The sequence below is a fragment of the Oncorhynchus nerka genome, linkage group LG7, assembly GCF_034236695.1.
Source record: "Oncorhynchus nerka isolate Pitt River linkage group LG7, Oner_Uvic_2.0, whole genome shotgun sequence".
NCBI classification, from domain to species: Eukaryota; Metazoa; Chordata; class Actinopteri; order Salmoniformes; family Salmonidae; genus Oncorhynchus; species Oncorhynchus nerka.
In genome coordinates, this window is record NC_088402.1 from 56,344,000 (window position 1) to 56,366,187 (window position 22,188).

General features: G+C 41.2%; 1 protein-coding gene and 1 long non-coding RNA gene across 2 annotated transcripts in view; one reads left to right on the forward strand and one right to left on the reverse strand.

The window, feature by feature from the left end:
* Positions 1-286: 286 nt before the first annotated feature.
* Positions 287-3,622, reverse strand: LOC135572531 (uncharacterized). The gene is made up of 2 exons (XR_010464374.1): positions 3,439-3,622; positions 287-3,258 (listed from the first exon to the last, which is right to left on the reverse strand). It is a non-coding gene; the product is annotated as an uncharacterized LOC135572531 (long non-coding RNA).
* A 5,277-nt stretch (positions 3,623-8,899) lies between these two features.
* The window catches only part of LOC115132012 (solute carrier family 2, facilitated glucose transporter member 1-like), a 44,238-nt gene continuing 30,949 nt past the window's right edge, over positions 8,900-22,188 (forward strand). Inside the window, exon 1 of the mRNA XM_029664176.2 lies at positions 8,900-9,105. Coding sequence (XP_029520036.1) covers positions 9,022-9,105 — 84 coding nt within the window. The 5' untranslated portion in view covers positions 8,900-9,021. The remainder of the gene's footprint in view (positions 9,106-22,188) is intronic.

Below are 22,188 nucleotides of genomic sequence, written 5' to 3' on the forward strand. Positions count from 1 at the left end.
TGTGTGTGTGTCTTGTGCGTGTGTGAGAGAGAGAGAGAGAGAGAGAGAGAGAGTTTGAGTTTTTATAAAAACCTTTATTTTTTACTCAAGTGTTAACATAAAAAAATGACACACTGCCTTTTCAGAAATGAAACAACAAATGTAATTCCTAAATAAAAATAAATACATAACATATACATTCAACTTATTTCATCGGCAAAAAATAATTTCCCCTCCTCTACAAAACAAAGCGCTCTTTCGTATGCCCACTTCTCCTCAAATAATAGGAGATCTTTTACAGCTGAAAAGAACTCAAAATCTACTTTTATTCTTGCTTTCACTAATCCTTTAAAAACACATCTTACATCCTTCCCATATCCCGTTTCTATCTTATGTTTTCTACTCAGAAAAATTGACATCTTAGCTTGTCCCAAAATAAAATGTAACATTTTCTTTTCTGTTGTTTACTATATTGAAACCCCAAAATAAAAACAGTGTTATTGAAAAATTCCCCTACAGCTTTAAACAAAGATTCCAGCATTTCCAATAGAGGTTTTATCCTCTCACACTCCATAAAACAGTGAAAAATGGTTTCTCTTATATTACAAAAAGGACATCCGTCTCTAACATCTGAATTAATAACAGATACAAAAGCATTAACTGCAATGATGCCATGTAAAACCCTCCATTGCATATCACCAGTACCCTTTTGTAACGGTGGTTTGTACAGTTCTCTCCATGCTGGCTTTACCCTATCATCAATGCCCAATTTTACCCTCCATGGAGTGTCTTTTCTATTTTTCAATTTCTCTTTATTCAACACCTTGACACACCCCCTATACAAATCCTTCCCATTCACCTCATCCAAACCCACCTCCTCCAACCCTCCCAAATCCAGCAATAACGCCTTTCTTTCTGACTCTGGGATATTTGGTGTAATCCCTAGTCTTGGAAATGAGACGTCTTCATCTTGTACCTTCTTCTTGTGACTACTAAGCATACCCCATTCTTCCGCTGACAGAGCCTTCCTACAGCTCCCCAGCATTTGTCCGACAATCCTTTCCGACCTCATCCCCAAATGTTCTGCCACTCGTCTTCCATCCATTAAGGCGGGCCCAGCCATGGCCATTAACTGTCTTAAGGTGATGATTTTTCCCTTCACCAGAATCTTGGAGAAATATGGAACAACTGCAGTTGTACAATCCAGTCTTGCCCCATACATCAGAGGTTCCTCCAACAGCCAATGCACTGACTCCGTCCATAAAGCAACCTTTGAATAAACTGAAACCGGAAAGCAGCAGCCCTACTAGCAAGATGTACAAGACCTTGTCCCCCTCTTCTTTTGACAAATACAAAACACTTTGTGGAACCCAGTGATATTTATCCCAAAAGAAATCCACAATAATTGCCTGTATCTTAGCCAGAAGGCCAGATGGTGGTTCTAAAACTGACAACCGATGCCACAGTGCAGATGCAATCACATTGTTAACTATAATAGTGCGCCCCCTATATGACATACGAGATAATAACCAACGCCATCTCCTCATCCTCCCTTCCACCATTTCAACCACCCCACTCCAATTTTTTTCCATAGTCCCCTCATCTCCTAGGTACACTCCAAGATACTTAAAACCTCCCTTACACCATTCTAGCCCCCCTGGCAAAGCCATGATCCCTCCAGACCATTCTCCAATCTGTAACGCACAACTCTTTTCCCAATTTACCTTTGCAGAGGATATTCCCCTAAAACGATCAACCATTAGACTCAAGCTATCCACCTCCACTTGATTTTTCACTAGCACAACTGCATCATCAGCATAGGCTGAGAGACGAATAGGAGTAATATCCTCTGAAAGGCACACCCCTGCAATGCGACTTCTAATGATATTTAGTAGTGGCTCTATAGCAATGGCATATAACATCCCTGACATAGAACATCCCTGCCTAATACCTCTACACACTTTAAAAGGAGCACTCAAACCACCGTTAACTTTCAATACACTTTCAATGTCACCATATATCACCTTTATCATGGCAATAAAACCAGAGCTGAACCCAAACGCCTCAAACGTGTGCCATAAATATTGATGTTCAACTCGGTCAAATGCCTTTTCCTGATCAATTGAAATTAGACCAGCATCCAACCCAATAGCCCTAGAGACGTCCAAAAAATCACGAATCAGAGAAATGTTATCCCCTATCTGCCTGCCAGGAACACAGTAGGACTGATCCGTATGTATGATTTGCCCCATCACCTCCCTCAGCCTGTTGGACAAAGCTTTTGACAATATCTTATAATCAGTGCACAATAAAGCCACCGGCCTCCAGTTCTTCACCTCCCTCGGGTCACCCTTTTTGGGCAGTAGGGTGAGGACAGCCCTTCTGCAGCTTATTGGTAGTAACCCTCCGGTTAAACTATCATTAGCTACTTCTAACCAATCCTCTCCCAACATAGCCCAAAAAGACTTAAAAAAGTCAACGGGAAGCCCATCAATGCCTGGTGCCCTTCCATTTTCCATGCCTTTTAATGCAGTGTATAAATCCTGCAAAGACAATGGTTGCTCAAGCTCAACCTGAGCTTCTGCAGCCACCTTTGGGAGCCCATCAAAGAACTGCTGTGTCACTGTTTTGTCCTCTTTGTACTCACACTTGTAGAGCTCAGCATAGAACTCTACTGCCCTCTTTCTAATTTCACTAGGGCTAGTGAGCTCTTGTCCAACAGCTGATTTGAGACAATTAATAATTTTTCTTTGTCCATTCTTTTTCTCTAAACCAGGGGTCCCCAAACTTTTTCCTGTGAGGGCCACATAACTTTTCCCTTCTCTGATGGGGGGCCGGTGTCAGTTTGTAACAGAAAAAGTGTGACGATCGTAGGGGAGCTTAAAAAATGTATTGTTTTCCAGAAAGCCACACATAACCAAATAACCCTTTCCAGGTTCTTTACAGAAAAAAAGTCAGGAAACAAATAATAACACTATTAATGAAATAAATCATAACTAAATAACCCTCTCTGAGTTCTTCACAGAAAAAACAGGAAATAAATAATAACTAAATAACTATCTCTGGGTTCTTCATAGAAAAAAAGCCATGGAACATTAACTTTCTGTCGTGCCATGCACAATCTTAACAGATAAAAGTTCAGCTCAGTTGTCAGAGCAGAATCTCTCTGACACATATGAGCAGTCTCTTAAAGTTCTTGTGTTCCTTCCTTATAATCCTTTTGTAGGTTCCAGTAGGCTTGTAGACACCGCTGTTTGCAGCTCTCTCTCATCAACTTCCCTGTGAAAACCACAAAAGAAGCAGGTTGAGAAACTGAACTAAGTGATACAGCACCTACACAGCACAATACATTTCACTACCAGTATGGTTGTAAAGATGGATTTTATCCCAGTAGATTTTATTATGATTATATTTGTTTATGCTCAGAATGACTCATTCAAGTCAGAAAAGTGAGCTTACCTATGTATGTTCATCAGTGTGAACTGTGGGCCTGCATCTGGCTGGTGAGAAGTTGAATATCAGGTTCCATTCTAGTTACAGCCAGTCTCAAGCACTGATGCAAATGTTCATCTGTCAATCTTGATCTCATCGGGGTTTTCAGCAGTTTCATGCGAAAAGGTTTTCTCGCAGATATACGTGCTGCCAAAAACTGTGGACATTTTCATTGCGTGTTTTTGATGTTTGGATATGTGTCGTTTGGGAGGGCGGCATAGAAGTCAATGAGACTGTTGGGCTTGAATGCGTCTTTCAGAACATCACAGTTCTGTAACTCAGCCAACTCAAACTGATATGAAGGCTGGGCTTCATCAATGTCGGCAACAAAGGGGTTCTGAAAAGACGGATTTCTTTTGCATGAACATGTAGTTCACTGAATCGCACACCGAACTCCACCTTCAGCATTTCCAGTGCTTCCACGCACTTTTCAGCTGGGAACGGACCGCTGGGTTCTCTGTCGACAGGTTTTGGGTAGCAGGAAGATGGACGAAGTTGCGCTTTTCACTTGTTCCAAAAGCAGCGCTAATTTCACCTCAAATGCTTTTATGTGTGAATACATGTCGCAAATGAGTTTCCCCTCGCCTTGTAGCTGCAAGTTAAGGCTGTTAAGTATTTCTGTCACGTCTGTTAAAAATGTGAGGTGCCATTTCCATTCTGGGTCGATCAGCTCTGGGACCGTTTTGTCTTTTAAATGAAGAAATGCGTTAATTTCGGGTAGCAGCTCGTAAAAACGCCTCAAAACTCTGCCCCGGCTCAGCCATCGGACCTCTGTGTAGTACAGCACATCTCCGTGCGTAGACTCCAGTTCAGACAGGAATTCTTGGAACTGCCTGTGTTTAAGTCCCTTTGCTCTGATGAAGTTTATGCACGACATCACAACCTTCATTACAGAATCCCACTTCAACACTTTGCAGCACAGTGCTTGCTGGTGAATTAGGCAGTGGACTCGTAGCGGGGCGGTGAGACCCCTTTTTTCCAACTCCCGGTTCATGCGTCCTATTAGACCGCGAGTTTCGCCCACCATGCTAGGAGCCCCGTCAGTCGTGATGCTAGCTAGCTTTGACCAGTCCAGGTCCAACTTCTCCATGGTTTGGCACACTTTGTCAAAAATATCCTCTCCCGTTGTAGTCCCTTTGAGACTTTGGAGGGCTGCCAGCTCCTCGCATATCTCAAAGTTTGCGCTAACTCCACGAATAAAAATGAGCAGTTGCGCTGTGTCTTGCACGTCCGTGCTCTCATCCAGTGCTAATGAAAAAAGTCAAATTCTTTCGTCTTCTGCTGCAGCTGGGCATATACATTACTCCCGATTTCTTCAACGCGTCTGGTGATTGTACTCGCCGACAGACTTACGGCATTAAATGCATCTTTCTTCTCGGGACACACCTCCTCCACGACAGCATCCATACATTTCTTAACAAACTCTCCGTCAGTGAAAGGCTTACCGCTTCTTGCTATCAGTTTAGCAACCCGAAAGCTGGCCCGAACGGATGCCTGGTTCAGCTGAGCTTGGCGTACAAATGTATTCTGCTGAGATAGTAGTCCACTTTTTAGCTTTGAGAGTTTGTCTGCTCGTATTTGGCCTTGCAAGCTATCGTACTTGTCTTTGTGACGGGATTCATAGTGTCGGCGAAGATTGTATTCTTTGAATACCGCCACCGTCTCTTGACAGATGGGACAAACAGCCTTTTCTTTGCATTGAACAAAAAAAAAATTGTTTGTCCACTGCAGGTTAAATACCCTGCATTCTGAATCAATTTTTCTCTTACCTAACCTTTTCGCCATTATTCCGTTCTCTCTTTGACAGGGCCGGGCCTAGGATTTTTTTTTCTGGAGGCCAAATAGGAAAAAAATTCGATAGCGTCTCTGGTATTGTTCAGAGGGCCGGGCCAAATGTGCTGACGGGCCGTATCCGGCCCGCGGGCCGTAGTTTGGTGACCACTGCTCTAAACCAAAGAAAAATTTGGATGAGGCATCCATTTCAGATATTCCCTGAAATTTACTTCTCACCAGTGCCCCCTGTACTCTGATACCCAGCAGGTCTGCCAATGCAGTTTTTCTCCTCTTGAGGGCCTGAGTATGGCCTCGATCTCCTGTGGTCTCAACCAACGTCATGAGTTCCACTATTTCAATCTCTAGGGCTTTCATTGATCTGGTGATATCTTTGGTGACATTCCTCGTGTATTGATTACAAAATTGTTGAATCTGGATTTTCCCTATATCCCACCACTGTTGAATGGATACAAAACTGGCTTTTTGAGATCTCCACCTCTCCCAAAAAAACTGAAACAGTTCCTGAAGTGAGCATCACTCAATAAAGTTATATTAAAATGCCAGTATGCGCTTTTGGGTTTTACATCGTTAATGAACACCACCTCTGTTATTAAACAATGATCGGAAAACCCCACTGGAGTTATCACACTTGATTTACAGACCTGAGATTGATGCTCAAAAACATAAAACCTATCTAACCTGGCCATAGAGATGATGTTCTCTCTCACATGCGCCCAGGTGTACTGCCTTGTTCCTCCATGTTGACTCCGCCAAATATCACACAATTCATTTGTTACAATAAGGCGTTTTAAAAACATCCTTGAGGCTATATGAGGTTCTTGGTGATTTCTATCTAAATCACTAACTGTGCAGTTAAAATCCCCAGCAATAAACAAATAATCTTCTTTGTTACATTTCTCAATGGTATTTGATAGTGTCTCTAAAAAAACATACCCTCTCAACTGTCACCACTGGGGCATATACATTTATCAGACACATAGTGATGTTTTCATACCTTGCTCTAACTTTTAATAACCTCCCCTCAACTACCTCTTCAACCTCATATGACAACGGCAAAAACCCTTTTGAGAACAAGATAACCACACCCCCACTTTTTGAGTTTTTATGACTACACACCACTGTCCCCCCCCCCACTCCTGTTGCCACATAACTTCATTTTCCAAATTACTATGCGTTTCTTGTGGAAAAATTATGTCACTTCCCTTTCCCCTAATTAACTCATACACCATGGCTCTTTTTTTAACATATCTTGCCCCATTTACGTTTAAAGAAGAAATCTTAAAACTGCTCATGGATAAAAAAATATATACAGAGGAAGATCCAGCCACCACATCTCTTTACAGAGTTAAGACTGCAACTGAACTCTTTCATTTTCTTTAGAATTTACATCACTTATCACTCTTGTGACCACTTTCTTGAGTCTAGCAATTTCAGGGCTTTTCAAACTTCTCCCTGTAATTTATGACATCAGAAACTTTGCTGATTCAATAAACAATTCACGTTCAGGGAAAAAAATCAGTTACATTGTAATCCTGCATATATTTCTTCCCTTTTGTCAACTTCAAAAATTGACGTATCCTCTCGATCCCATACCTCCCTTCCACCCCATTTATCTCACTATATTGTTGTGACGCGTCAGATAACTCACTCTCACTATCCTCCCCAGAAGAATACTCCACCATCTCTACACCTTGTTCATCTTCAATTGATTTATCAAACTCTACCTTTCTCTTAGAATTAGACCCTTCACCACCCCTTACATTCTTCCTTTTACTCCTCGGTATTTTGAAAACATCCGCTTCCTTTTCCATTATTTCAATCTCTTCTTGACTTCCAATTTCATTTTCCAGCACCACCTCAGCGACGGCAGTCGCAATCTCACCTACTGTTTCCCCTCCCTCTTTGTTCTGATCTACCACAATTGCCCCCGTATCCACACTGCCTTCCTCTCCTGCTTTTCCAACCACATCTGCCCACCTTCTCTCTTCTCCCGTACCCTCATCCCTTCGCGGTGGTGCGTTAGTTGTACTCGCACTAAAACTACTACCAGGCTCAGCGCGCTCATTTTCGGGACAACTACGCACCAAATGCCCCTCTCTTCCACATCCAAAGCATTGAATTGATTCAGTAGATGCATAGAATACATAATCAAATCCATCAATCTTAAAGCTAAACGCTAAATTCAGTTCATCTCCTTCCTTTTTTTAAATCATATGCACTTGTCTCCTATGAGACACGACATGTTTCAACAACGGAGATTTGCATCCAAAAGGAACCTTCTTTATTGTAGATACTATTTGACCATGGCGAGATAACTCTCGCGCTAACACTTCATCTCTAACAAATAGTGGCACGTTAGAAAGCATGACTTTCTTCGCCGGATTCATAAGCGGAAATACCGGCGTCTGTGTTTCTCTCAACACAACACCCCTCTCAACTATTTCATTCACCTTTTCAATTGAATCTAAGAATATCACTACAGCGCTATTCATCCTTGAGGCTGATTTGATGCTATCATACCCAATGATAGCACCCACAGCCAAGCTACATTCTTCCACTGAACACCCTGTCACAGCAGGAATCTTTACTCCATGCCTCCGACTAAGTTTTTCAAACTCTCCATTTTCACGAGTGGCCATAGCAACCAGCCCCACCCGCTGGTTGTGCCCTCGCGAAAAACCAACCTCAAAGATCCCACCACCCCTATACGTGCTTAGTGATAGTTTAAACAATATACCCTTAAAACAACTAAACTAATCGATATATATATATACACATACAACAACCCGATAGAGTGAAAAATAAATTCCATTCGCTCTCACAATCACCCCTGCTTGACGACTCACTCCCAGCATGCACTCCGACGAGAGAGAAAGAGAAAGAGAGAGAGAGAGTCATTACAGGGGACTATATAGAACTTCTGAAGCTTGACGGCCTTGAGTTTATGGTCCATTTATGGTGCAATGGAAAGTCATATATGATTGAAAACAGAGTGCTAATCACCCGAGTGCTCATTTTGAAACAATTAAAATATGAATGATTTGTTCTCGGTCTTGGGTAATAAAAGGTTCCGAAATGTAATTCAATCGGGGGACATCGAAGGCTACTAAGTGATTGTACACGTAATTGTGCTAGACACACAGGTGCAGACAGCAATAGGGTATTTAGGCAGGCCAGGAAACGGCTAGGGCAGGAAATGGTTGGGGAAGTGAGGCTGCTGTATTCTACCTTTTATTTGATGGCAGGAAGTTTTTTTATCAGCTCATCACGTGGAAGGAAAAAGGAACCGTAAAGTGAATAATTACTATGATCAGATTGAAGCAGTTGTGCACAATGATACTAGCTGCCTGACTTTTCACACAAAAATATTTTGTGGAACCAATATATAATGACTAATAACAAAACAATAGCACACTTTAAAGAGAAGTGAGACGGCTATTAACAAACGGCATTTAACTGTTTATTATGCTCCTAGAAAAGCTGGTATATTCCATGTAATTTGTTTAGTGTATGTTCAGTTCGAACAGTAATGTCCAATGGGCTGTTTGTAGGTGACGACAGAGGCCGATTGGGATGAATGGGAGCTCTGACACACACACACACATAAACACACACACACACACACACTGTGGGATCCAGCCAGGATTAGATAGCCGCCTCTGACTCTATTTCTCCCTGCTGCTGTACCACCACCACAGCTCCTCAGCTTCCGCCCTCAGCTTCCCTCCACAACCAAGACCATAGGACCAGAAGACCATGTCCACCACCGAGGGGGTCAAGACCCCTATCCCTGGCCCCACAGAGGCCACCAGTCTGGTAAGGGGTCCAAGCCAAGAACAGGTAAGGGCCAGGCCCGGGGCTTCATTTAACCTCTTACAGCTTTTTCATATCATAGCTTTCTGGTAGAAAGTGTTTTTTATTTTTGAGTATTCTTATATGGAATGATATTACATCATGTTGATGAGCTAAACTTTGATTGATGGGGTAGATTTACATTGTTCAGACATATCTTGGAGGAGTGATATTGTATTGTGTAAATGTGTTCACTATGTGTATGTCATTTTGAGTTTTTTTTTAGCAATACGAAGAAGATGGGGCAAAATATACATGGCTACATAGACACAGCTGTCTCGGTTGATATCATCCGCCATAGTGCGGTAGATGGCGTGATTGTGATGTAATCTGATTACAGTATGGTACTGCACGTACATGGAGTTGATGACTGAAATTAAGCATGTGCATACTGCGTGGTCCAATTATAGCAGGCTAGTTCTGACCTGTCTTTGACCTAGCTGTACAGAGGATTATATTCTCCATCTCTACACAAACTTTATATCCTACTACTGCATAAAAGACATGGCTGATAGCCTGGGACAACGCTGAGCGATATGTAATCTAATCGCAAGTACAGTCCATCAGTACCACTGAGATGTACTTGACTGGGGGTTATATTGTCCTTAACTGAATCTGCTAAATACAGAATATCATCCATGTTTGTGTAGCCTCTTGATGTTTTGAAGTCAATGCCATTACAGTGTTTTGAGCGAGATACATTCCTTTTGTATTTTGACTATTTACTTTGCAAGCTTCTCCCATGTTTGTTCGACCATTTAGACGTTTCTTCTGCAATTCCATTTCACCAACTCTTAATATTTAGGAACATTGAACACGTAGTGTGTTAACTATGGCCTTGTGTTGATCTCGCATCATGTGACAAAGCTTGGAGCAGTAGATGGAAATATTTGACGTGGCGTCACAGTAATTGGGAGATGCTGATTGACTGGTTGGAGGCTTTTTGCTCGATAATCTAGAAAAAAAACAACAGAAGAAGAAGAAGAAGGGAGAGTCTCTGTGTGAAAAGTGACCTACGGTCAACTCTGGAATTATACACCACTACATGCTGTGTACCACTCACTGGCCATGTTGTTCTTGATGTTGCTCTAAATACATTAAGGCCCTTATCCTAACCTGATACAGCCAAACCTAATTATTGTTGTATAAAATAATTGACTACTTTTTCTGTATGTCGCTTATTTAAGCACAACATGTTTTGGAGTTTCTGATCATCTGAAATTATACTGAACAGAATATATAAGGAAAGTGAATGTTCAATTATTTAGGTACATCACTGACATACAGCCTCATTTAATTGCTGTCATTTCACCATAGTGAGTTGCTGTCATTTTCCAACAGTGTTTGAACAGCTGAATGTTTACACATTGATATTTTTTTGTATTAAATTGACAGTGCTCTTTTATGTATGTGCAAGACAACTTCCCTACACGGGCATTTAAGTTTATGTTTTATTCTATGGTGTTGTGTTGGGTCAGTATTAGGTCCTGCTTTTCTGTGCTCAAAGTTATGGGTGTTATTCTCCACAAGATGGCAGCAGCACACAGTACTGCCAAGAGGGCCCTGCTACTAGGTTGCCCGAACAGCTCTGTAAATCTATGGAAGGTTGCTGGAGCATTGCATAAACCGAAGGGCAGGCGTTCAAACACAAACAGGCCAAACGGTGTAGGCTACAGAGCACGGTTTTCTCACATTGGAAGAAAGTATAACTTTCTGTGTAAAGACAATGCTTTTTTAAACATATATTTTCACCTACATTCCTCAAACACACTGACTTCTAAGAGATATGGAAACATCTTCCCATGGCCACAAGTGAGAGTGGATCTCTGGAAGCAATGGCTGATGTGGTAAACTCTCCACCTTTCTTTTCACATCCTCCTTTGAGCAACATCCTGTTGTTGTTTTTTAGGGGCTTGGACTAACTTTTTGGGATCTTTTCATCTACTGCAGGAATCCTTTGAAGAACATTTATAAGCCTTGTTCAGAACTTTAACTCTCCTGGATGGGATTTTGGTTCCCAGAAAATGGTCAACAACTGTCGAGAGATACCTCAAAGCTAGAACATGTTATTTTACTGTCTCTGTCACATTTGGAATTCCAGTTACTCGTGTCCTTCATTTAAATTCCCATGCTCATTAAGTTAATTCACCCATTCATTCGATTAGTCAGTACATTTACCAGCTTGACCCAGGGACTCTAGCTATGACAAGGGGTGAAAGTAGATTACATTTCTTACTGGTACGAGGCCTACTACTAAAAATGTTATGGGTCTAACCATTGCATTGCATATAGAATCCCTATTAATTTAGTGATCTCCGTGGGCATAGCAAGCCTAATAAAGGTTTGTCATATAACTTTTATCATCTGTTACATTTTAATGTGGCATAAACACAACCAGTCATGTTTTCATCTGATTGTCAAACAATCCCTTCAAAAAGCACTCCGGTTGGCCACAATACGATTTGGAGAGTAGGCCTATGTGCCCATTTTCAAGTCAGATCGCTCATTTCCATACAGCGGACATGCAGTACTGTTAAATAAGGGTGTAATTGCCCATCATTGAACTGAATGACTCGTCAATTTTTGGGGGGAGCCTGTTCTCATATTTTTCCTAGTCACAGAAAAAAAGAGGCAAAAGGGAATAAATATTTCGCAACAGAACAGTGGCATGAAACTGCATGCGCTGTGCACTGATGTGATATCACCACCTTTGTTGGGGTGATGGTTTCAATTTGACACTCCGCTTTCATGCTGTGCCATGAGCCATTGGACAGTGTCAATCTCAATTGCAAAATGGCCCTTGATGACTGGGACAAGAGCGGTGAGGAAGTGAATGTGGGCGTACTTGCTTTGGGTACACTGGTCATACTCTTTTGCCCCCGCCCACCACCAGATCAGGCCTTGATCCTTCTGTTGGAACTCAGCAAACTGGCAGACCCCATTCAACTATACAGTACAACAGGTACATGACAGAGAGAGGAGGTTGGGGCGGAATAACGGCCTGCTAGGCTACACAGTAAAACGTCTACATTTCTACTACAACACGTTTGCTTTGGCACTGGCTTAAACAGAGTGAACTAGTTGTTTTGAGGAGAAATATCCTTGCACCAGTCTACCTCAATATTTGTTCTGTGTCATGCCACTTATACCACATTCGTGGCTGTTCTACTGATGGCCTTGCATGTATTTGTCTACTTTCATGATTTATTCATTGTGCATAGTGTCTCTCAAAGCACTTATACCTTGTGTCTTTCCTCTGTTCTCTGGATTGGCCAGTTTGGATGTCCGTCTCCTGGGTTTGGCTGGGATTGGAGGTTGGAGGCAGGATGGAGGCAGGATTCTGGATTAGGCAGCAAGAACAGGTACGGCCTCAATCAGAGCAAGCAGGTGTTGAGGGGATCAGGTTACCGTCATGTGAGGGTGAGTCACCCTGGAGACAGGGAGTATTCCCATGAGACAGCAGCACTGGGGGAGGTCACGTGACCACCTGGATTAGGTGTCATGTTTTTACCTGAGCTCATCCTCTCTCAAGGGAAGTCAAGGTGGCCATCGGCCAGTTCACATCCAGCCCTCAGCCACAGCCCTCAGCCCTCATCACCAATACACCTGCAAGACAAAGGTGTGCATCTCAAACTTCCATTTGGTCTTACAGGCAAGATGTAAGACCAAAAAGACCAAAAATATTTCCATGGTGAAAAGTTTGCAGTTGTTGTATTTCAGAGGGAATAAAAGGAAACAAAGGTTATTTTAGGTTAGGATTGAGTTGAAATGTAACCAATAGTATGTTTAGCTTTAGAAATGATTCCGTTCTGAAATGTATAGGTTGTAACTTTGTGTGCAAACGCTTAGTAAATCTGGTCCTAAGACCTGAATGTTACATTCAGCCACAGCATCATCCAGGTGTCAGAAGTGCTATTATCAAACCATTGAGAAGCGCTTCCTTAAAATAGAAACTGTGCTCAAGGGGATTACAGTAAGTGCTAGGAACTGTCCAGATAAGCACTCGCTCACCTGTACTCACATGAGAGAAACAATGCAACACTTCCATGACAGGTGAGAGGGACAGACATACAGAGAGACAGAACAAATGATCAAATAATCCTGTAACACGTAAATAATGTCATAACTAAGACGGTGCAGACCTGGTTCTTTCTTGTAAACATCAGTTGGCTGGCCTGTCTTATTCTGCTGTTTGCAGGTTGTTTGGCTAGCACACAACTTAGTAGAAACATATGGACTCACCAAATTATTGAAGCCTCCGTGAGGTGGAAGTCCTTTCAGTGGTAAATGACACCATGCAAGTATTGGATTGCAAATACCCAATGTGCTTTCCACTATCCTGTTTCCTTTCTAGCATTTCGGCCTGTAGTGACTGACATGACCTGACATTAAATGACTCAATACTTGTCATAATATAATCAAACGTTCTTTGGGTGAATTTGTTTACAGGACAAAAGGACTCATCTAGACATTGCTTAGCTTATCCTCTATGTAGGATTGTTTTATCATTTATCATGTTGCATGGCCTTTGTCACAAGGTGTTCACAATGGCTTGTATTCAAGTATTCTCTTTTTATATATTTAACAATACTGACCCCACCAAAACTCCACCCATTCTTTCTTTTAACGTTATTGTTTATGTTCACTTTCAAAGAGTTGATTAAATCCCAATTTAGAGCAGAAGTCTTTGGACGTGGTCTTTTCTTGCATCTCATTCAAGTTTTTTTGTTAATTTACGCATTCCGATTACCGGACAGCTCCCTATAATGAACAAAGGTTGGCTAAAATGCATCCAATGATATCAGCAACACATTTACCCGTAGCATTTCACACAACATGGAAAAGTACTGCACTTCAGACCCATTTCTTATTAAACCAAACATATTGGCATTTTTGTCCTGTAGGTGGTTTTGAGCTGTAAACTAGATCTGCTAAGCATCCCTTCCCTCCACTTGCAAAGCTTCCCTCCAGCTGAGTATTACTACTTGTCTCTCATAACCATTTATGGAACTGGCCTCTATTCTTCTACTATAAGCAATGGCCATTGTCCTAAATTTTCAGGCATTCACATGACTAAATGTTTTAAAAGTGGACATAACGTCTTCCTTGTCATTACCAGGCCAGTGAGGCCACTAATAGTAGCATGATGCCAGAGCCTACTCAGCCAGAATGTGAGTCCATACGAAACATTTATTGTTCATTTGACGTCCAATTGCTCCTCCTGATTTTCAACAGGTTCAATTCTAAATCTATTTCCAATGCAAATGTTGTATTAGTGGGGCAGCTAAACTGACGTTCCCATAATGATTATACATTTTGTGATAAAAGCACCAACTTTTGCAGATTTATGTGTCCTGAAAAGATTTATATATCAAGCCATCACAGATCTGGAGGCTGTGGCACCCATCTTACAAAGCAAAGGTTGAATTTAAAAAAAGAGCAGTTTGGGATTACCACGATGCCGTAGTTAACAACTCAGGACTTGACAAGAACTTGGTCAAGTCATTGGCTAAGGATTATTTCCTGTCAGGCGTGTGCTGTTTACTCCTGCACCAAGGTTCATGCCAAACTTCTCTTTCCGGGTTATGTTTATTTATTTCAACCTTTATAATGCTGGCCCAAAACAAGGCGGAGGATGTTCTGATCAAAATCAAATTTTACTTGTCATATGCTTCGTAAACCACAGGTGTAGACTATAACAGGGAATGCTTATTTACAGGTCCTTCCCAACAATGAAAAGAGAAAGAAAATAGAGAAATAATAGAAAAGTAAAACATGTAATAATAAATACATGAGTATCGATAACTGGGCTGTGTACACAGGGTACCAGTACTGAGTCGATGTGCAGCGGTAGGAAGTAATTGAGGTAGATATGTGCATATAACTAGGAATGAAGTGACAGATAGTAAACAGTAGAAGCAGCAGCGTATGTGATGAGCCTGAAAAGTTAATGCAAAAAGGTTCAATGCAGATTTTCCAGGTAGCTATTTGGTTAACTATTTAACTAACTTTTTAGTAGTCTTATGGCTTGGGGATAGAAGCTGTTCAGGGTCCAGTTGGTTCCAGGTGCATTGGAATCGCATGCTGTGCGATAACAGAGAGAACAGACTATGACTTGGGTGGCTGGAGACTTTGACCATTTTTGACACCGCCTGGTAAAGAGGTCCTGGATGGCAGGGAGCTCGGCCACAGTGATGTACTGGGCTGTACATACTACCCTCTGTAACGCCTTGCGGCTGGATGCCAAGTAGCTGCCATACTAAGCAGTAATGCAGCCAGTAAAGATGCTCTTAATGGTGCATCTGTATAGCGTTTTGAGGATCTGAGGGCCCATGTCAAATATTTTCAGCCTCCTGAGGGGGAAGATGTGTTGTCATGCACTCTTCGCGACTAAGCACGCACCCCTGAGGGTCAGCGTGGCGGATGTGTTGTTACCTACGCTCACCACATGGGGGTGGCCCGTCCAGGATCCAGATGTTCAGTCCCAGGGTCCTTAGCTTAGTGATGAGCATTATGGTGTTGAACGCTGAGCTGTAGTCAATAAACAGCATTTTCACATACAGTACCAGTCAAAAGTTTGGACACACCTACTCATTCAAGTGTTTTTCTTAATGTTTTACTATTTTCTACAAGGGTGGCTACTTTGAAGAATCCCAAATATAAAATATATTTTGATTTGTTTAACACTTTTTTGGTTACGACATGATTTCACATGTGTTATGTCATAGATTGATGTCTTCACTATTATTCTACAATGCAGAAAATAGTAAAAATAAATAAAAACCCTGGAATGGGTAGGTGTGTCCAAACTTTTGACTGGTATGGTAGGTGTTCCTCTCATCCAGGTGGGAAAGAGCAGTGTGGAGTGCAATAGAGATTGCATCACCTGTGGATCTGTTGGCGCGGTATGAAAATTGGAGAATTTGAGAATTTGTATCTGGGATGATGATGTTGATGTGAGCCATGACCAGCCTTTCAAAGTATTTCATGGCTACAGATGTGAGTGCTACGGGGTGATAGTCATTTAAACAGTTTACCTTGGCGTTCTTGGGAACAGGGGCTACGGTGGTCTGTTTGAAACATATACAGTTGAAGTCGGAAGTTTATGTACACCTTGGCCAAATACATTTAAACTCAGTTTTTCACCATTCCTGACATTTAATCTGAGTAAAAATTTGCTGTTTTAAGTCAGTCAGGATCACCACTTTATTTCAATGTGAAATGTCAGAATAATAGTAGAGAGAATGATTTATTTCAGCTTTTATTTCTTTCATCACATTCCCAGTGGGTCAGAAGTTTACAAACACTCAATTAGTATTTGGTAGCATTGCCTTTACATTTTTTAACTTGGGTCAAACGGGTAGCCTTCCACAAGCTTCCCACAATAAGTTGGGTGAATTTTGTCCCATTCCTCCTGACAGAGCTGGTGTAACTGAGTCAGGTTTGTAGGCCTCCTTGCTTGCACAAGCTTTTTCAGTTCTGCACCACAAATTTCTATAGAAATGAGGTCAGGGCTTTGTGATGGCCACTCCAATACCTTGACTTTGTTGCCATTTTGCCACAACTTTGGAAGTATGCTCGGGGTCATTGTCCATTTGCGACCAAGCTTTAACTTGCTGACTGATGTCTTGAGATGTTGCTTCAACATATCCACATAATTTCCCCTCCTCATGACGCCATCTATTTTGTGAAGTGCACCAGTCCCTCCTGCAGCAAAGCACCCCCACAACATGATGCTGCCACCCCTTTGCTTCACTGAGCGGTATGACTGCTGTGTGGTCCCATGGTGTTTATACTTGCGTACTATTATTTGTACAGATGAACATGGTATCTTCAGGTGTTTGGAAATTACTCCCAAGGATGAACCAGACTTGTGCGTGTCTACAATTGTTTCTTTTGATTTTCCCATGATGTCAAGCAAAGGCACACTGAGTTTAAAGGTAGGAATACATGAAATACATCCACAGATACACCTCCAATTGACGCAGATGATGTCAATTAGACTATCAGAAGCTTCTAAAGCCATGACATCATTTTCTGGAATTTTCCAAGCTGTTTAAAGGCACAGTCAACTTAGTGTATGTACACTTCTGACCCACTGGAATTGTGATACAGTGAATTTTAAGTGAAATAATCTGTCTGTAAACAATTGTTGGAAAAATGACTTGTGCCATGCACAAAGTAGATGTCCTAACCGACTTGCCAAAACTATAGTTTGTTAACAAGAAATTTGTGGAGTGGCTGAAAACTAGTTTTAATGACTCCAACCTAAGTGTATGTAAACTTCCGACCAACTGTAGCTATTACAGACTGGGTGTCATTATCGTCGTTGGAATGAGGTGAGGACCAAAGCGCAGCGTGGTAAGTGTTCATCATATATTTATTAAACCGAGAACACTAAACAAAATAACAAAGGAGAAACGAAACAAAACAGTTCTGAAAGGTGACATACACATAACAGAAAATAATCACCCACGAAACACAAGTGGGAAAAGGCTACCTAAGTATGATTCTCAATCAGAGACAACTAACGACACCTGCCTCTGATTGAGAACCATACCAGGCCAAACGCAAAACACAACATAGAAAAAGGAACATAGACAACCCACCCAACTCACGCCCTGACCATACTAAAACAAAGACATAACAAAAGAACTAAGGTCAGAACATGACACTGGGTCAGGGAGAGGTTGGAAATGTCAGTGAAGACACTTGCCAGCTGGTCAGTGCATGCTCTGAGTACGCATCATGGTAATCCATCTGGCCCTGCGGCATTCTGAATGTTAACCTGTTTAAAGGTCTTACTCACATTGGCTACGGAGAGTGTGATCACACAGTCATCCGGAAGAGCTAGTGCTCTCATGCATGGTTCATTATTACTTGACTCGAAGCGAGCATCAAAAGCATTTAGCTCGTCTGGTAGGCTTGCGTCACTTGGCAGCTCACAGCTGAGTTTCCCTTCGTAACTGGTGATAGTTTGCATTCCCTGACACGTCCGACGAGTGTCAGAACCAGTGTAGTAAGATTTGATCCTCCTGTATTAACGCTTTGCTTGTTTGATGGTTTGTCATAGGGCATAGCGAGATTTCTTATAAGTGTCCGGATTAGTGTCTCGCCCCTTGAAAAAGGCAGCTCTAGCCTTTAGCTCGATGCGGATGTTGCCTGTAATCCATGGCTTCTGTTTGGGATATGTACGTACGGTCACTGTAAGAATGAAGTCCTCGATGCACTTATTCATTTTTATTGAACTTTTATTTATTTAGGGGAACCCATCGAGACCAGGGTCTCATTTACAATTGTGCCCTGCGGACAGCAATACAAAAAATGTAGGGCGCTATGGTAGACGACATCCAAAGGTTTAAGAATAGTGGCTGTTGCATTCCGATAAATGGTGTCACCATGGTCAAGAACTGGCAGGAAAGTTGCTGTACAATCTGCTCCCTGCGGTTTAGAGAATCATGATCTAGTTCTATACTTCTTAACAAGCTCATCCATATGTTTTTTAAACGTAAAATGATTGTCAATCCAAAAGCCCAGATATTTATAGGTGCAAACCTGCTCAATAGAAGAACCATCTAATGTGTAAATGTGTACTGTAAGCCATCTGAAATATTTCTAAGAGCATTAGAAAGCAGCATACATTTAGTTTTTCCGAATTAAGTACTGATTTTAAATTGATAAGGACTTTGCAGCTCCAACATAGCCTGGTCAGTCGTAGGGGCAATAGCATACATAACAGTGGCATCTGCATACAGAAGCATGTGACAAGTTTTTGCAATGAAGCCGCTGACTGATGTGGTTAACTCCTCAATGTCATCAGATGAATCCCAGAACATATTCCAGTCTGCGCTAGCGAAACAGTCCTATAGCCACTAGGAGGGCCGCCTCTGGATCAGCATTTTATTGTTTGTTTATGGCCCTATACAGCCAGTTGAGTGCAGTTTTTGTGACAGCATCGGTTTATGGGGGTAAATAGACAGCTACGAAAAATATAGATGAAAACGCTCTTGGTGAATAGTATGGTCTAGAGCAGTGATTCCCAAACTTTTATAGTCCTGTACCCCTTCAAACATTCAACCTTCAGCTGCATACCCCCTCTTGCACTAGGGTCAGCGCTCTCTTAAATGTTGTTTTTTTGCCATCATTGTCAACCTGCCACACATACACTATGCGATACATTTATTAAACATAAGAATGAGTGTGAGTTTTTGTCACAACCCGGCTCGTAGGAAGTGACAAAGAGCTCTTATAGGACCAGGGCACAAATAATAATATAATAATAATCAATAATTTTGCTCTTTATTTAACCATCTCACATATAAAACCTTATTTATTCATCAAATATTGTGAACAACTCACCACAGGTTAATGAGAAGGGTATGCTTGAAAGGATGCACATAACACTACAATGTTGGCTTGTATTGGGGAGAGTCTCAGTCTTAAATAATTTTCCACACACAGTCTGTGCCTGTATTTAGTTTTCATGCTAGTGAGGGCAGAGAATCCACTCCCACATAGGTAAGTGGTTGCAAAGGGCGTCAGTGTTTTAACAGCGCGATTTGCCAAGGCAAGAAACTCTGAGCGCAGCTCTATCCAGAAATCTGGCAGTGGCATCTGAGGGATAGGCGTCCTGCTAGCGGGACAACTTCCGGTGAAATTGGAGGTAGTGCAATTCAAATAAATAATTAGAAAAATGATGGATATTAAACATTTAGGTACATATAAGTGTCTTATATTGGCTTAAAGCTTAAATTCCTGTTAATATAACTGCACTGTCCGATTTACAGTAGCTATTACAATGAAAACATGCCATGCGATGGTTTGAGGACGGCGCCCCACATCAAAATATTTTTCCACTGGCACAGATTTCTTACATTCATAAATAATGATTAAATATTCACGTACTTTTTGAAAATCTTCTCTGATTTGTCATCCAAAGGGTCCCAGCTATAACATGTAGTGTCGTTTGTTAGATAAAATCCTTCTTTATGTCCCAAAAAGTCTGTTTAGGTGGCACCATCGATTTGAGTAATCCACTCATTCAACATGCAGAGAAAGGAATCAGAAAAATCTACCCCTAAACGTTGTTTCAACAAGTCAAAATAAGTTTCTATTTACTCCTCAGATACCCTAAAATGTAATCAAACTATAATATTTCTTACGTAAAGAAGTATGTTCAATAGGAAACCGATTTTAGCAGGTGCGTACTGTCTTCATGGCGCGCACAAACACGAATTTCCAAGACTGTGTCCCTGTACTAAAACTGATATTTCTTATTTGTTTTTGAAGTTACAAGCCTGAAACCTTGGACATAGACTGCTGACATCCTGTGTAAGCCAAAGGAATTGAATCCAGGGAGCAAATTTTCAATATGTCCTTTTACTTGCCTTTCTAAGAGGATGGTCTCTCAAAACAAAAATGTCCGGTTGTTTTTTCTTTGGATTTTCTCCTACCATATCTATTGTGTTATATTCTCCTATATATTATTTATATACTTATTTTAACATTTCAATAAACTTCAAAGTGTTCAAATTCTATGCATATTCTGGCTTCAGGGCCTGAGCAACAGGTAGTTTACTTTGGGCACGTCATTCAGGTTTAAATTGAGAAAAAAGGGGCTTAGACCCTAAGAATTCAATTCAATTTTCACAGAAACGCTTTTTGCAATTTCGATGAGGCTCTCTTGTTCAGATATCGGTAAGTGGACTGAAGGCAGGGCATGAAAGGGATAACGAGTCCAGTTGTTTGTGTTGTCCGTTTCAGGAAAGTACCTGCGTAATTGCCTACCCAGCTCACTCAAGTCCTTTGCCAAATAACATTTTTACATTGTACCGTAAGCTTGAGTTCATTTGCACACAAAAATCATGCAATGATGGGAAAACCTGTGTTGTCCTTGTTAACGCAGACAGAAAAGAGCTCCAACTTCTTAATCATAGCCTCTATTTTGTCCTGCACATTGAATATAGTTGCGTAGAGTCCCTATAATCCTCGATTCAGATCACTCAGGCAGGACAAAACATCACCCAGATAGGCCAGTCGTGTGAGAAACTCGTCATCATGCAAGCGGTCAGACAAGTGAAAATGATGATTAGTGAAGAAACTTTAAGCTCGTCTCTCAATTTAAAAAAAACTTGTAAATACTTTGCCCCTTGATAGCCTGCATAATGCAGAAAATACACCAGAGTTCAGGGACCTTTCTTTAACCAAGTTAACCATTTTCACTGTAGTGTCCAAAACATTAATTATTTGACTAGGCTACCTGTTTTTTACATTGTGGTGTTATTTCACTGAACACCAGATGGTTTAATTTTATTTTTGGCAGTGAAACGAGGCTACTCAGGCGAGAAATAAAAATGTATAGCCCCGTTGTAAAATCTAAATGTGCTGTTTGAAAATGTGAAGATTTAAAAATATATATATATTTTTTTAATGTGAATCACATTTTTACTTGGCGTTCCCTCAACAGCATTGCGCGTACCCAGAACTTCAAGAGTTCCTTAATATTAAAGATTGGGCACCAGCTGTTGTTAACACACCTCCTCCATTGAGCTTACTCAACGCTGACATTCTTTCCTGCCGATGCATAGAAAAACATATTGTTTAAACATAGATGCACTTCACCTAACAGATGCTGCAAAAATCTGTGCCACCCCTACTGCTTTCCCATGTAAACATGGTTCTCCAGGGTCCCAGTCTGACCGTAATGACATCTTATCAAAACAATCTGACATTTCGAAAATACCTAAACAATTACTGTAGGAGTATGTAGAATATTGAATTTATATTATTAATACAAATAAGAGGGCTAGTGGCCATTTTGGAAGGTGTCTGCCACAGGGCCATACCTGCGTTGGACCGTTATCTACATCTTTTGAGTTTTGATATAATCTGTACCAAATTTGGTGCTTTTATCACAAAATGAAGGATTACTATGAAGATCACTCACCCCACAATATGGTCTCATTTATAAATAACCTCAGTGCTTGAACTTTTAATTAATCTAATCTACAAGGAACTCAACCTTGGCCATCTTCCTACATCAACACTACTATGCACTTCCACCTGAGCACA